The sequence below is a fragment of the Panulirus ornatus genome, chromosome 35 (assembly GCF_036320965.1).
Source record: "Panulirus ornatus isolate Po-2019 chromosome 35, ASM3632096v1, whole genome shotgun sequence".
NCBI lineage: Eukaryota > Metazoa > Arthropoda > Malacostraca > Decapoda > Palinuridae > Panulirus > Panulirus ornatus.
This window is the reverse complement of record NC_092258.1, coordinates 397,501-414,105: the sequence shown is the minus strand read 5'-3', so window position 1 is coordinate 414,105 and position 16,605 is coordinate 397,501. Positions and strand designations below refer to the sequence as shown.

General features: G+C 40.8%; 1 protein-coding gene across 1 annotated transcript in view; it reads left to right on the top strand.

Annotated features, from left to right (window-relative positions):
• Window positions 1–8,676: 8,676 nt before the first annotated feature.
• The window catches only part of LOC139760213 (uncharacterized), a 9,101-nt gene continuing 1,172 nt past the window's right edge, over window positions 8,677–16,605 (top strand). Inside the window, exons 1-6 of the mRNA XM_071683148.1 lie at window positions 8,677–8,805; window positions 9,361–9,540; window positions 10,941–11,071; window positions 14,215–14,353; window positions 15,616–15,749; window positions 16,383–16,605. The exon at window positions 16,383–16,605 is cut by the window's right edge and continues 1,172 nt beyond it. Coding sequence (XP_071539249.1) covers window positions 8,763–8,805; window positions 9,361–9,540; window positions 10,941–11,071; window positions 14,215–14,353; window positions 15,616–15,749; window positions 16,383–16,605 — 850 coding nt within the window. The 5' untranslated portion in view covers window positions 8,677–8,762. The remainder of the gene's footprint in view (window positions 8,806–9,360; window positions 9,541–10,940; window positions 11,072–14,214; window positions 14,354–15,615; window positions 15,750–16,382) is intronic.

Genomic DNA, 16,605 nt, shown 5'->3' with positions numbered 1-16,605 from the left:
ATATGAAGGCACTAATGTTGTTGGTAACAGTTGTGGTAGTATTGGTGGTCATGGTCGTGGTAATAGTTATGGTAGTAGTGATGGTTGTAGTATGGTAACAGGTATGATTATGATAGCATCGGTGATGTTGATCAGGGTACTGATTTGTTAATGGTGTTATCTTGATGATTATAGTGATATGGTGATGATAATGATGATATGGTGAAAAGATAGTGATATGATGATGATGATAGTGATATGGGGATGATGATAGGGATATGGGGATGATGATAGTACTAAAGGTTGAGCTGGACAGTGGTGGCGATTGTAGTGCTGATCATTTTGTGCCGGCTATCATGTTGTTGGGCTTCGTCGTCATAAACGGCGTGATGATGGTTGTAATGGGATAACAGTAGTGAGGGTAACAGATGATGGTGTTGATGAAGATGGTGGTAAATGGTGTCACTAAAGGTGGAGATCACTCTAGTAGTGAGGGTAATGGCGCTGCTGATGGTGAAGGTGGTAGTGATGATGTTATAGGTGTTGGTGGTATAGGTTGTAATGGTAATGGTGGCGTTGGCGTAAGTGGTGATAGTGGTGGTGGTGGTCATAATGTTGGCGATCGTATTCCTCACCGTCGTTGTGAAAGTCATGATGGCGACGATGAGTGTGATACTGGTCGTAATGGCACTGATGATGGCGATAATGATGATGGCTTTGGTGATCGTCGTCATGATGAGGGACTGATGATGACACGGAGGTGAAATTTGGTAAGATGAAGGAATGAGGTAAAACTTGCCAAACAACGTCGCTGCAATCACCGTCTAGGAGGACTGTGACGAAATGACAATCCTTCAAAACAGTAAAAAAGAATAATCTAACTACGTTCCTGATCCATCCTGCGTCCTTATCGGCTGTCTGGAGATCAGCTAGGAAGCACAAGGCAAACCGATGAGCTTCTTTGGTAGCTGTAAGGCTTATCAAGGTTTCCACCATCATTCATGAGGACATAAACAAGTCCAAAAATAGAGACTTTCAAAGATAGTGAACAAAAGTTGAACAAAACAGTTCCTAAATTCGTTTTTCATGTTTGATTGCTTTCATATGAGAACCTTTAAGCAATTGGTAGACGCAGTGTTCTACTAGTAATTGGTTATGTGATATCTTATTTTCAATCTTGTAGTTTAATGAAATGGCTGGCGCTTTCTGGCAACATCGCCCTCAGTGGATCGATGGCGCCAGGAGACCGTTAGTGGGTGGTGGGAGGGAGGGGGCTGAGTGGAGGAGGGCAGTTAAGAGGCATGGGACTGGGAGATTTGGGGATGGGAGGGGAAGGGGTGTGGGGTATATGGTTCAGGAATGGGGTGCATAAGGAGCAGGGAATGGATTGGTAATGGGAACAGAAAGATGACTCCTGATAAACTTAAAGGCAAGGAGTTGAGATGGGTGGATGGGAGGGAGAGGTTATTTGATGGGAAGGCAGGTGACGGACAGTAAGACCTGAGGACATAGAAATGAAAAAAAAAAACGATGGTTGAAGAAGGTCACGAAACAGAGGTTCAAGGACGCTGGGATTCGGGAGACAGTAATGAGACAGGGTTTGTGATGGGGTCTGATAAACTGGGGTTCAGAAGAGGGGTTGCCAGTAATGGAACTGCTAACCGTAAATTGAATCGGCCGGACCTTCTTCTTCACCTTTGTTGACAAATGTAACTCATCATGAGATTCTAGACTCTTCTTATCATCAGCAGGGTCTTCCATCTTAGGAGTAGACAACTTTTTTGAAAGAGGAACTCGGATCGGTAACTCTGGGTGTAGGCGACCCGCACCGTACCATATAAGGTGGAGAGGTTGGGATCCTCGTCGCCATAGCAACGTGCTGACACGTTCACTATTGGTGTAGCCAGAGTAGCTGAGAATACCCATCACAACATACTATATAACAATGCAGCTTCTATAACAAGATAGTATGATCACACACAAACCACTGCCAAATCATAAGCAACGAACCAAACTTATAACGCAAACTACTGTTTCGGTACTCAATAATCCTGTAAGGAAAAAAACGCTCTGGTATCCACCCGTCACGACAGCATGGGATGCAGAGTCTACAGGAAAGGAAAATGACTGTTGGAGTTGAGGGAGAAGTGGTTATGGATGGAATTGATGGATCTTGGTTAAGAGAACGGGGGATGAGTAATGAGTCCAGGGAGAAATGATCACGGGACAGGAGCAGACGAACGATGGACGAGTTACAATGGAATTGGGATATTGAAATGGGAACTATGTATAAGAACAGAGGAAGAAGAAGACTGAAGTATGGAGAGCAAAGGGACATATTTGGGGAGCGAAAGAATGAGAGCAGGAGTTTAAGAGAAGGTTGAGGGATGAGATTGAAGTACAAGGATTGGGGGTATAGAGTTGAAGAAGTCAAGGGTTGAAGAATACGAGAAAAATAAATGTTAGCTAAGGAATGGAAAGGATGAGATGGGTCAGAGGACACCAGGTTGAGCGGCAGGGTTTAGGAGCATGTGGGTTGATTGGCTGGAAGCCTCAAACTGCACTCGTAGTGCCTCGTTGACCAGTTAATCAGTGTTCTTTATGACAGCGGTTGGAACAGATAACGAAAGCTCTTGTCTGTGTTCATGTGTGTTGATAGGGATAAGTTATCCATTAATTACCAATAAATGATAAAGTAACACAAAACTCTCCTTGAATAATGATAACCAATGACTCCATTAAATGAGTTCTCATTTTAATTCACCACGATCCTTTGCACAATCTTACTTCCTTTATTTTAGTAGATGTATTTTTTACATGTTGAATTATTCTGCAATCTTCTTCATGACTTAATCTCGTAATAATTGTTTTTCCCTTAAGTTATATCTTTTGATAATCATAAGCATGCCTGTTTTCCGGAATGTCTGAACTTTTAGTCTTTGATAGAAATTTTCTAACAAAGTTTCCTAAATCTGTCTTGATTCAGGATTCCCTCGTTGTTCTTTGTTTTCTGTTTTAGCATTCTAATTCTAATTTTGGGTATCTATTTTTGAAGATCATTCAACGTTTATATGTACACCTAAAGGCCAATATTGATGTTTTGATAGCGAAGATTGGACTATGCTACGAAAATTCTCTTACTTTCCTTGAAAAGATTATTGCGTTTTCTCGGTGAACGTACATGAGACAGCAATATCCGGGTAATGCAGTCATATATTTTCCCTCTTCATCTAAGACTATTTCTTCTTCCATTCTGTGGCCTGGGTCATTCGGACCAGAGACCTAGCTAATTGGATTTAGAATTCTCTCTTCTTCCAACTCGCATTTGCCTTTTAGCTCCGCCCAAAATCATTACATATATGATGTTTGAGAAGCGAAGCGTTCCATTATCCCGAGAATGATCCTTCTTTTGGAAAAGTAAAACCAGTAGGAAAGATTTCCAGTTCCCCCACTCCTACCCATTTTAGTCGCCTTCTACGGAGCGCAGTGAAGGGGGTGGGGGGGGGGGGGGGGGGGGGGGGTAGCGATGCTGTTTTATGTTGGGTGGCTCCGGGAAGCAAGTATGAATATGTGTATCTATATCTATGTACATGTGTATATGTTGATATGTATATGCAAGTGTATGGGCGTATATATATATATATATATATATATATATATATATATATATATATATATATATATATATATATATATATATATATATATATATATATATATATCTTTCTTTTTCTTTCATACTATTCGCCATTTCCCGCATTAGCGAGGTAGCGTTAAGAACAGAGGACTGAGCCTTTGAGGGAATATCCTCACCTGGCCCCCTTCTCTGTTCCATCTTTTGGAAAATTAAAAAAAAATGAGAGGGGAGGATTTCCAGCCCCCCGCTCCCTTCCCTTTTAGTCGCCTTCTACGACACGCAGGGAATACGTGGGAAGTATTCTTTCTCCCCTATCCCCAGCATATATATATATATATATATATATATATATATATATATATATATATATATATATATATTTATTTATTCTATTATACTTTGTCGCTGTCTTCCGCGTTAGCGAGGTAGCGCAAAGAAACAGACGAAAGAATGGCCCAACCCACCCACATACACATGTATATACATACACGTCCACACACGCACATGCACATACCTATACATCTCAATGTATACATATATATACACACACAGACATATACATATATACATATATACATAATTCATACTGTCTGCCCTTATTCATTTCCGTCGCCACCCCGCCACACATGAAATGAAAACCCCTTCCCGCGCATGTGCGCGAGGTCTCTATAACCCATACCTCGCAACCATATAACATTGTTGGAACCACTATTCCTTCAAACATACCATTTTTGCTCTCCGAGATAACGTTCTCGCCTTCCACACATTCTTCAACGCTCTCAGAATTTCGCCCCCTCCCCCACTCTGTGACTCACTTCCGCTTCCATGGTTCCATCCGCTGCCAACTCCACTTCCAATTATCTAAAACACTTCACTTCCTCCAGTTCTTCTCCATGCAAACTTACCTTCTAATTGACTTGCCCCTCAACCCTACTGTACCTAATAACCTTGCTTTTATTCACATTTACTCTCAGCTTTCTTCTTTCGCACACTTTACCAACCTCATTCATCAGCGCTGTATCATCAGCGAACAACATATATATATATATATATATATATATATATATATATATATATATATATATATATATATATATATATATATATATATATATATATATATATATATATATATATATATATTCTTATGAGTCCACGGGGAAAATGAAACACTTTTCGTGTTTCATTTTCCCCTTGGACTCATAAGAATATCTTGATCACGCGCAAAATTGTGATCCTTTCCAATATATATATACATACATATATATATGTATATATATATATATATATCCCTGGGGATAGGGGATTAAGAATACTTCCCACGTATTCCCTGCGTGTCGTAGAAGGCGACTAAAAGGGGAGGGAGCGGGGGGCTGGAAATCCTCCCCTCTCGGTTTTTTTTTTTTTTTTTTTTTTTTTTTTTTCAAAAGAAGGAACAGAGAATTGGGCCAGGTGAGGGTATTCCCTCAAAGGTCCAGTCCTCTGTTCTTAACGCTACCTCGCTAATGCGGGAAATGGCGAATAGTTTGAAAAGAAAGAAAATATATATATATATATATATATATATATATATATATATATATATATATATATATATATATATATATATATATATATATATATATATATACATCAGGTCCCAGTGTGCAGGGGGCGTGGACCCCGTGGTATGTTCAGGCGGCGATAACAGGACGTCATTACCTTGTTAGTGGTGTGGAGACTGGCATGGCCGCTGTGGACACTTGTGGCCCTGTATCGGTACCTTGTCGGAATATGGTTCCAGGCGGTACAGAATGACAAGCTGGGCTGAGATGGCTTTGGACAAGGGTGCCTATGCTAGACTTGACTGGTGCCGTCTAATGTTATGCTCAGATCGGCCATGGCTGGTATATGTAAGTGTGGTTACTGTTGATAAGGTTAGTAGAAATTATGGAAACCTATAGGAAAACTTGTCAGTTGTTGGATAGGCTATGGCTGGTATATAAAAGCGTAGTTACTGTTGATAAGGTTGAGTATAATTTATGGAAACCTTTAGGAAAATTTGTCAGGTGTCAGTGGAAACTATCAAGAACAAAGATCTCTAAAAATACTGTTGAGGGCCTGGCTACTGAGGGAAACTAAATGTTTTCAGATACAGTTTGGTTCTTCCTTAATAACTAAGATATGCTTTTAAAGAAATTTACTTCTCAGTTATTAACTGAGTATAAACATAGTATAAACATGTGTATAAACATAGCCAACTTTTACCGAGGTATCCTGGGTAACAATAACAATATTTGCGAAGGTGTCCTGGCTAACAATAGGCAACACTTACCAAGGTATCCTGGTTAACAATAAACAACCTTTACCCAGATGTTCTAAGTAACAAGAGACAACCTTCATCCAGGTATCCTGGGTAACTTAAGATTCTAACTCTAACTGAATTTTCCTAAAGACTTTGGTACTTCATGATACGTTTATCAGTAATCTCTCGTCTACAAACAATCTTTGTAAGTCAGTGAGTCTCCTTTAACAAGAAAAGAAATGCGGAACAGGATGTCATCTTTTCGTGATTTACTTTATATGGCATGATTTAATGAGCTTTAGGATAAAACTATGTTCATTAATCAAAATGTTCAATGTTGAGATTAAAAGTAATGATTTCTATAGACGATCAAACCTTTTGTGTTACCAAAAATAGGCTTTGATTTGCCTGAGGAAGCTCCTGATGATAGACAGTTTAGGACAGAAAAGGTGCGGACAGGGACAAGCTGCTGTTGACAGAAGAGTGGGTCAGGTGAGGCGTGGATAGGAGCAAGCTGTATCAGCACGTCACCTCAGGCCGGAAATTAGATGGGAGCTGCTTATGTGTCCTGCGGCAACCTTTTTTTGTGGGGTTGAGGGGCTGTGTGGAGAAGGGGATTTGTACAGGGGAAGGGAAATGTGGGGAAGGGAAATGTAGGGAGTTGGGGGAGGGGGCAAGTGGGGAGGGGCCGTAAAGAGTGCTAAATAGGGGAGGAGTCTGTTGGAGAAGGGACGTGTGTGGGAGGAGCGTGTCTGGTGAAGGTGTAGGGGAAAAACCATCGTATTGGGGAAAAGCCATGTAAGGATGATGTTAAGGAGAATAGCAAAACGAAAAATGATTATCTTATTTTATGTCACTCGCTCTCTCTCCCAGGGTTAGTGACGTCTGCGCAGTAAGATAGCGTTCTGTTGGCTGCAAAGTTTCAATACTTTTTTCTTCCTGCCACCCTCACAAGTTGGCTGCTGGGATTTGGTCGACAAACATACATTAAGTTAACCTCGTACATACCTCTTGACAACACATAATTCACACAACTCGATTTTCAACTCGGCTTTCCTGCGGCGAGCACGACTCGCTAGCCCTGCCTTCTGGCATAACTCATCGAAAATACTCGAAAGTACTTTCTCTCTCTCTCTCATTCTGTCTTCCTTTATATATATATATATATATATATATATATATATATATATATATATATATATATATATATATATATATATATATATATATATATGAAAATGACTAAAGGGGCCGACTGGAAACCTTGATATTTATAAATCCTGTATTACTGGTGAGGTAATGGGACGATTTGACATCCCTCAGACCTCACGCTCATTTGGGGGCCCCCACTTGCAAGACCACCTCCATCCTAATGCCCCGCCCTTCCTCCTTCCCCACCCGCAGACCCCCTCCCCTCACTGTGCGATCCCGGCCCGTCAAGCAGGTGGATTGGTCGCCACTGATGAAGACGTGGCTGGTAGTGCAGGCGGTACGGTAGCGGGGAAGGGCGCTGCTGAACGTCCCTTAACAAGAGGGTGATTTCAAACCGGTGACTAAAGTGTTGGTTTCACACAGTGACGGGTGACGCGTGGATGATTCATAGAAAGAACTGATCTGGTGTCAAAGTTGAGAAATATGACGATGGTGTTTCTTTAAAAATATGTTATTTGTGGGTTTTGGTCTACCAGCCTTAATGAGGAAAATGGTTTTATGGCAAGAAACAAGGGATAGCGATGATTATTAGGTAAAACAAGTGTCTTTTGTTGGTGACAGTAAACGCTGATCTCCGAGGCCGTATATATCGTTTCTGCAAGTACAGGTAATCGCTTAGACAACAAGTCTGTGTTTTAGTAAAAAGAGAAATTATGCTATTAGTAAAAAACAGAAATTTCGGTCACAATCTGTGTTTCATGACAAAAGACTTTAGAAAAGATTTGTTAAGAACAAAGGCACCGGTTCCGAACAAATAGGGTTCGAGAGATTCTAAGTAAATTTGGGATAAGGTGGAGAGCTTTATGACAAGAGACAGTGCTATTTAAACTCAGTGTCATTGATGTCATACTTTCTTGACAACGAGGAAGTTGGGTGTATGAATCAGTAAGTAATATTCATCGTGACCATTTCAAAAACGGTATTTAGAAATGATTCCACACAAATTTTTCTGACATGTAACAAAATGGATCAAAGATGAGTTTAGGTTGACTATGGGGAAAATAACTTACTATCTTGTTAGACGTCCGACCACACTAAAGCTAAAGAAACTGAAACACGACCAAAACCGTGAGGAAAGTGCTCACCACTATTCTCTGTCTGAAATGATAAAACTGCAGTATATATCGTGTGAAGCAGCAGTCGTCTGATTACGTAAGTGATATCAATTCATTTCCGCTCATATGTAGGAGGATGTAAGAAGCGAACAGTAAACAAGGTCGTCAGTCAGTTGCAACTTTTCATAGGAATGATTGTCACATTCAGAAGGCGTGAACTATCATGAAGGCAGTGCATAATGTGAGCCTCGCTAACTGAGGTCTGGCAGCAGGAGAAGTGTTTATTCTTTTTCCTGTGATATTTGTAAAGTTTGATATTCTACCTTTTAACAGTCAGTTGGCTTCTCCAATCCCACGTTCACCGTGACTTCTCATCCTAGACGCATACAGAATCATAAAACCTTTAGCTTAATGTGAATACTTTATATGAGTTACGAATTTCTTCAATAAAAAAGAAGACAGGTGTTAATCTAAAGTAGTTGAGGGAAAGAACGATGATATGATATAAGTCAAGGTTCTTACCAATATCTACAGGAGTGGCAGAAGAAGACTACCTGGAAGGTAATACTGGCATAGTAATCACCCTCAGGAGACGATGAATATGGAAGTAAAAGTGTCGTTCTTTCGTCTGACTCTTGGTAAGTGAAGTTCTTTTTTCATTCATTCTCTCTCTCTCTCTCTCTCTCTCTCTCTCTCTCTCTCTCTCTCTCTCTCTCTCTCTCTCTCTCTCTCCATGGTTTGGACATATGGAGGGAATCATTAAAAAAACGACAAAGAAGATACGTGAGTTAGAACTGAAGGGGGCAAGGAAAAGAGGTAGACAGAATTGGAGATGGAAGGATGGAATGAAAAAGAGAAAACTTTTTATCAGTACCCAGGGCCTTTGCTTCTGTTCCTGGCGATCCTTCACTAACACGAGAAAAGGCAAACAATTATAAAACAAAGAAAAATGTAAATTTGATGTTTAAAACATAATTTGTGTATAACAAATGCGCCAACAAAATACACGCTTGCATGAAGTTACATTACGAGTGAAAAGTGTAGATGTGAATTTACCAAGACCATCTTGATGTAATCTCATCCATCCCTTTCATATCTTCTGCTTATCATCTGCTATTATCATTTCTTGCTTGGACATATTTTTCTCCAGAGACGTTTCTTCTTGTTTATTCCTACATTTCTCTCCGCCGCAGCTTCTCTAGTGATGGGTGTTGGTGTAAGCGTGCGAATGACTGCTCTTAGGGGCCCGAGGTACGTGCTGGAGGGCAGCAACGTGACCTTAACTTGCGAGTTTGATCTTGAGGGAGACGACCTCTACTCGCTGCTCTGGTGGCACGACGGCTCCGTTTTGCTTCGCTACACCTCCCATCTGGGTGAGTTGTCCGCCGAAAGCGTTGCAGTAACTTCTCTTTTAAGCGAAGTTGAACCCTACTTGTAAAACAAGGCAGGATGTACTGAATCTTCCCAAGATATTATCTGTGTAAGCAAGTATATCCAAACACTAAAATCTATAACTGTTTACATGTCTGCCATTTATACTGCTTACTGTGTGTGAAAGCAGTGACGTGAGATAGACGGTCGGAACACTAAGGCTGAGCTAGCTCACACACAATGTCAGCAGTTATTTTGATGTGAATCCTGCGAACGTTAGTGCAAAGGATTGCAGAGGTCACAAAGGGTCTTTGTCGGCCTCCACTGGGCATATGATCATTACAAAAATTGTTGCAAAGTTGGTTCGTTACATAAGCTTATAGTCTCTCATTTAGTGATCTTATCGTCTAAAGTTAAGAAATAGGCACAATCTCAGAATTTCAGGTACCTAAATATTAACAATAAGGTGTTTTGCCATTCCTTCCAGAATTTGTTTGTATCCTTCGCTGTCCCTAGAAGTCTCTGTTTTTCAGTCTAAGGCATTAATGTCCCAATTTGTGTCCATGTCTCTGGCTACAAACTTTACATTTCATATGATCAATATCTCCAGATTGGCTAAGGCGCCAATATCACTTATAGCTTCACAGTTCACATGATCATATCTAGATGGACCAGAGCGCCAGTATTACCTATAGCCTAGCAAGAGCCTAACAAGATGAACTTCTTGGAGTCAGCTGTTGCGGTCACAGTCTGCCACGAAGCCCTGAACAATGAACACACGGACTACGTGCGTCGTCCTTGTCTCCAGCTTCTCAGTGCAAACGATATTTTCATTTCAGTTCTTTCTATATTCTGCAGGCACATTCCTCTAACCATTCGGAAGTCTTTACCCAACAACCTCCTTAAGAACGTTGAAATGCCTTGATATCGGACTGGAGCGGCAGTTCAAGTCTCGCCAGCTTTACCTACCATACATGAAGGCTCTTGTGTTTAGCGTATCAACTGTTTGTACACTGGACACAAGGAATTTTTACAAAATTGATGTATCATGAACAGTATATATATAACTTTCTCTATCCCAAAACACAGACGCTTTAGCCAGTAAATCATGTAAAAATGGTAAACAAGTAACACCCACACTTATATTTGAGAACATTTTGTGAATGATAGGAATCCTGTTTTATTAAGTTTAGTGCTTCTGTTGTTATTGCTTAAGTAGACAGGGCTAGTTCTGTCCATTAGTAGGCACCCTACAGTCTTACGTACACAAATCAGAGTAAAAACAGGTTGCCACAGCCTCAGTCTTTCAGTGATAAATGAAATATAAAACTACGATAAGACATGGGTATTTAAGGCCTGTTCTGGAGTAGCTAATACGAGCACCTCCCATTCTGACCTCCAGATAACCACCAGAATTGGACGAACATGGAGTCATCGACGGAGGTAGAGGACCTGCTCGTGTTGGACCCTGTCACTAACGTCACCACGCCGGCCCTGGCCTGGTTCCCATCGCAAGGCGTTCAAGCGCAACTGGTGGGTCTTTAAGTTGTATGTGATAAAAGTAAAGCAAACTGTTTTTTCGGTAATGTCTGTTTACCACTAGCACCCATTTCTTGTATGTGACTAACGGGGAAAACGTCAGTAACGGCCCACCACTAGTTTGACCTTTAAAAGCCAGGCATTAGCTCAATACTGCTACTAGTAGTCCCACCCGAGCTTTCATACTAGTATACCACCATCCGAGGTGTTTTAATTTCCATGTCAGATGCACTATCTAATAATTTGCTGTGTTGATATCAGATTAGACAATGACGACTTAGAATCGTGTATATGACAGTTGGTCATGTTCAGGAGCAATAGTTTTGGCCAAATACTGAAGATGAAATTATAGGTAATTAGATAATTAGATAATTAGGTGTAATGATTTCAAAGGGGGTTATATGTCATGAAGGCAGGAACTGTTGTGCTTCCCAATTCTTAACAGATCATAAGAGTCTTACCCCATCTTTCCTTTATCACTGTCTTCACTGTTTCCTCACTTTTAATCCCTGTAGCAATCATCCTCTAGCCGTCTTCTCCTAGGCCCAAAGAAGTCCTTATGTATCCAGCAACTTCGATATATAATGAATCATTTACGCATGTTATGCTGTTCATATTTATGTCTTTTGATCCGTGCTATTTTACAACAGTGGTCGGCAGCCGGTGACTCTCGCCCCACGACAACAACACAGGAATAGTGAGGGAGTGAGAACACCTGCAACTGACTGGCTATTTATTCATCGTGCGCGGAGGATACTAAACTGATTGAGGAATCTATTGATTTACAGTGATTGTTATATCATTGATGTTTATCAACTACTGGTGATATGAAAGTTACAGTACGGAAAATAAGTGTGAAGGATACAGTGCAATGTATATAAAGTGATGTTGTAGCTATGTGGTACCATACAAAGAGTGCAAAAGTAGGAGTCACGGAGTGTTAGGATTGGTAGTGTGTTTGATGTGCTTTTGGAACTTGGCTGGAATAAGTCCAAATAGAACATCAAAGTCTTTAACAAAGACACCAAATGAAACGAAAATGTATAGTTTCATGCAGCCATTCTTTATAAAAATATTTTTTTTCTTAAATGAAATCGTGAGAAATGGTGACTGCTATGATCACTCAACGCCTATAATAACTGGATTTAGTGTAGACTGAAGTTTAGGGGTGAGTGAAGAGTGGTTACGACAACTGTATGGTTAAACATGAGTGTATGGGAAGAAAAAGGAAAGGAAGCAAGGAAAACAAAATTACAGAGGAGCAAAAAGCAAACATAGATACAAAAAGATAAACGTCAGCATAAGGTGGTAGAGGTAAACACAAATAAACTTGGATGAGGGTCAGTTCTAAAGAAGAGAGGGGAAAATCGTTTAGAAAAGGGTTGGAGCAAGTGAGATAGAGGAAAGGATTAAAAATGAGAAAAATATTGGTAGATACAAATGTAGATAAAGAAAAGCTGAAGTCAAGTAAATATCAATGAATGGAAGGTAAGGCTAAGGACAAGAGGTAAAGATAGCCGAGTGAAGTGAAGGGAAACTTAAGTATATGATATAATGCTGATTTATGCAACTGAAGAAGAAAAATAAGTAAAAAGGAAGATATCTGGGGATAACTGTAGGGGAAGGAAAGGTAAGTAAAAATTACAGAGGCTAAATGTTATCTAAGTGAAGGGAAGTGGGAGGTAAGGAAAAAGATAAGCGGATGTAAAAGTAAATGAAGGAAAAGAGAGGTAAGGTAATAGGCAGCGAGCAAGGATAAGTATAAGTGAAAGGGAAGGAGAACTAAGGACGAGGGTAAACATGAGGGCTGATGGCCACGACGGTACAACGACAAATCGATAGCACTTTACTGTTAGTGGGCGCGGTCCTGTGTGGCTGAAAATGGATGTTATTAAAAGTAATACATCACAGGTACTGAGAGACCTTCTAGTGCTAATAAGCAGCTAATCTTCATTACTCGGAAAGTATTGTGGATATGTAAGAACAATTCAGGTAAAACGTATATATGAAATTGAACTGAAGAATATGATGTAATGAACGGCGATTCATGGAGTTGCACGTTACGTACTCCATCATTTCACGTACATATATTAGTTTGATGACCAGTTCGTTCACAGAAAATGCTCTAAGATCAGGTAGTACTCTTGCTTGGAATAAGAAAACAATTTCAAACCAGATCGTCCGTCATAATTACCCGTCTGTTCGTCAAGAAAGCCTGGAAATTGGTATTCTATGAACCTGTACGAGAACCATAGCACCAAACGTCCACAGTTCACCTCGCCAGGATGAAGGAGGGTTAAAGATGGAGTTATCCAACATCCTGCCACCCTTGCTATTTATGACCTGGGTGGGGCAGAGACCGAGTCGAGGTCACACCCTCATAATGGCTGTTCCCAGCCCTCAGTTCCTGGGGGAGTGATAAGAAGAGAGAGGGGAAGAATATGGCCAGACCAGGGAGGAAGTTGTTGGGTTGTTGGAGGGAGCAGTGAGAATGCTGAAGCAGTGTTGAGGGTTTTTGTTGTTCGGGTGGGAGGCGGGGAGCAGAAATATAGGTGGAGCAAAGACGGTTTAGGGCACAGTAACTAATCAGAATATAAAAATCTAGACACCTGCCTGCTAAGAATTTCACAGGGATGCACATTCCTACAAATTTACGTATATAGTATAAAAGTCACCTCATGCTCTCTCTCTCTCTCTCTCTCTCTCTCTCTCTCTCTCTCTCTCTCTCTCTCTCTCTCTCTCTCTCACACACACACACACACACACACACAAACACACACACACACAAAGAAGGGGACACACCAATGTAAATCTGTATCCTCATAGCACAAAATAGTTATCACATAAAGTGGTTTTCTGCAGGACTTTGTCCTAGGACCGCTGCTCCTCTTGATCTATGTAAATTTCGTGACATACGGAGGACAATTTGTTAACATACGGGGAAGAATCGTTTAATGTGAGCGAATCCGAGGTGACAATGGTTAGGACATACAATTGCCCGTACTGTATCAGCTATCATAGAAGAAACTTATACTACACTAGTATCAACAGGTTCATGTATTCTACCATAAATTCTAATAAATCAGAATCAGTAAATATTCCATGGTGATCACGGCTAACCGGCTGTCCTTCTGTAGGGTTCTGACGGAGGGCCTGACGAATTGTGGCTGCTGCAGGCGGGTCATGAAGCAGCTGGCGTATACACTTGTGAGGTTACCACTGAGGCGCCTCCGACTTTCCTCACGGCCAATGCATCCCTCATGCTCCACGTAATCGGTGAGGCCGTCTTCATCTTAGCCATCCTGAAACCATAGTAGAGATATTGTTAATTTTTCTGCTGTTGATTTTAATCCTGGTGCTGTTGCTGATTCCTTCGCTAACGAGGTTGATCTTGATAGTATTTCTGCTGCTTCAGTGATATTTCACCTTGAAATGTTGCTGACAATGCTGCTTCAAAAGCTGTCGGTCGCTGAAGTTCCTATGAATTTCCTGTTATTGCTACTGCTTATGAGACTGTTGCTGCTACAAATGATTATGATATTGTTCCTGCCTTTGTTGCTACATTTCTTACAATGGAAGCTATATTGTCCCTTTATATACACTTTTCATTATTCATATTCATATATATGGAATATATATATTTTCTGCCATACATACATTAGAAGCTTTATATCATACCATATAATGAGAGGATGTGTTCCATTTACATTTGGCTGGAGGTGCTTTGCGTGTGGCAGGTTTCATATTGAGTCCGCTCTTGCATGTAATTAATAAAAACATCAGCTATCTTGTAACTGGAGAAAACAGCGTATCTCTTTCAGTTAAACAAATGCCACGAATAGAATGATTATGATGTACGCAGTCATACGCTCACACTGACTCTTGTTTGGTCGTTCTGCATTGATCTAATTTCTATAGATGTCTGTTTGTCTCTCGTGTAATTCAGTCAGTTATCTTATCTAATATGATTATATAAAAGCAGAATTGCTTCCAGTGATGTAGTTTAACATGTGTATTAACCAATCAACATGCAACTGAAGTGTGTAGGTATCTCAGCTTCATCTTGGTAAGCATGAGTTCTAGTTTTAAATCAGTATTGCTAAAATCTTTTAGGAAAGACGTGAGCCTCACTCCAGACTGTATATGAAAAGTCTGACACCAGGTAACCCCGTCTATACTTGAGTGGAGAATCGCCATGAGATCGTCCCGGTAAACGACGTCTCTTCACAGAAATGTCTGGACGTTGTGTATGTCTGCAGTAGTCTGACCTTGTAATTAAAGACTGTTCATGTTTTACAACGGGAAACATTGCAAAGCAACATGTATGATACATTGAGAAAGAGATGATGCACGGATCAAATAATATTCTGATACATTAGAGAATATAAGGTTATATGTAAACATTTGATGGTAGATATGGGTCATCCGGAACCATAGTAGATAACATCAAATTCTTCGAACATTCCATTTTATGAGAAGATTACCTCAGGCAGCAGCATCTTTGAAAGTAGTCCTCCCCTTTTTTCTACCTTCTGCAGTGCCACCATCAGGATCGCCACTAATGCAAGGGACAGCCGGCGAGGTGAAGGAGGGGCAGTGGGTCTCAGCACAGTGCGAGTCTGCTCCGGCCACGCCACCTCCCAACCTTACCTTCTACATAAACCAGAAGCCAGTACGTGCCGTTGATGGGCGGCTGGGGTCCTTGACTTTTCGATTTAAGTGAGAATCGGAAAAGTGCGCTGGAGCCTGGAAAAGCAGAGAGAGAGAGAGAGAGAGAGAGAGAGAGAGAGAGAGAGAGAGAGAGAGAGAGAGAGAGAGAGAGAGAGAGAGAGAGAGAGCAATAAAGACTGAGGTACATAGAGAACTAGACATATGATACAGCATTCATAATCTTGGAGGGGTTCTAGATGTTAGAGAATAATCTGATACCGTGTGTGGCGTGACAGGCTGAGGGGGAACATCAATTGCTAGCGTGAATGAGATTGTCAGGTGGTGGGCGGCGGCTGGAATAGTGCAAGCGTGGGCGAGGAGCCGTGCATATTTAAGACAGGTCTTCACCTGCTCTACACTGGAGGTGCGTAGTCATGTGTGTGTGCACATATGGATACATGTACATGTGTATGCGTATATGTCCGTGTGTCTGCTGGGCATTTATGAATACGTATATTGAATGTATATTTTCATAAGAATATATATATATATATATATATATATATATATATATATATATATATATATATATATATATATATATATATATATATATATATGCTATTAACAGATATGTTCATATCTCCCTTGCTAGGTAGTGGACGGCTTCATGTCGGCGGTGAAAGTAAGCAAGACAAGCGATCACAAGCATGTTGTGTCTCGATCGGTTGGGTTCACTGCTCACCGTCCACTCTTCAAGACTGGCCATCTCATCCTCGAGTGCCGCGTGACAATCGATCAGCTGGTCTGGAGGGCCACATCGGATCTAATTCTCCAGGGTTATAACCTTGTGAACGAAGCAGCTGACGTCTGTAGCC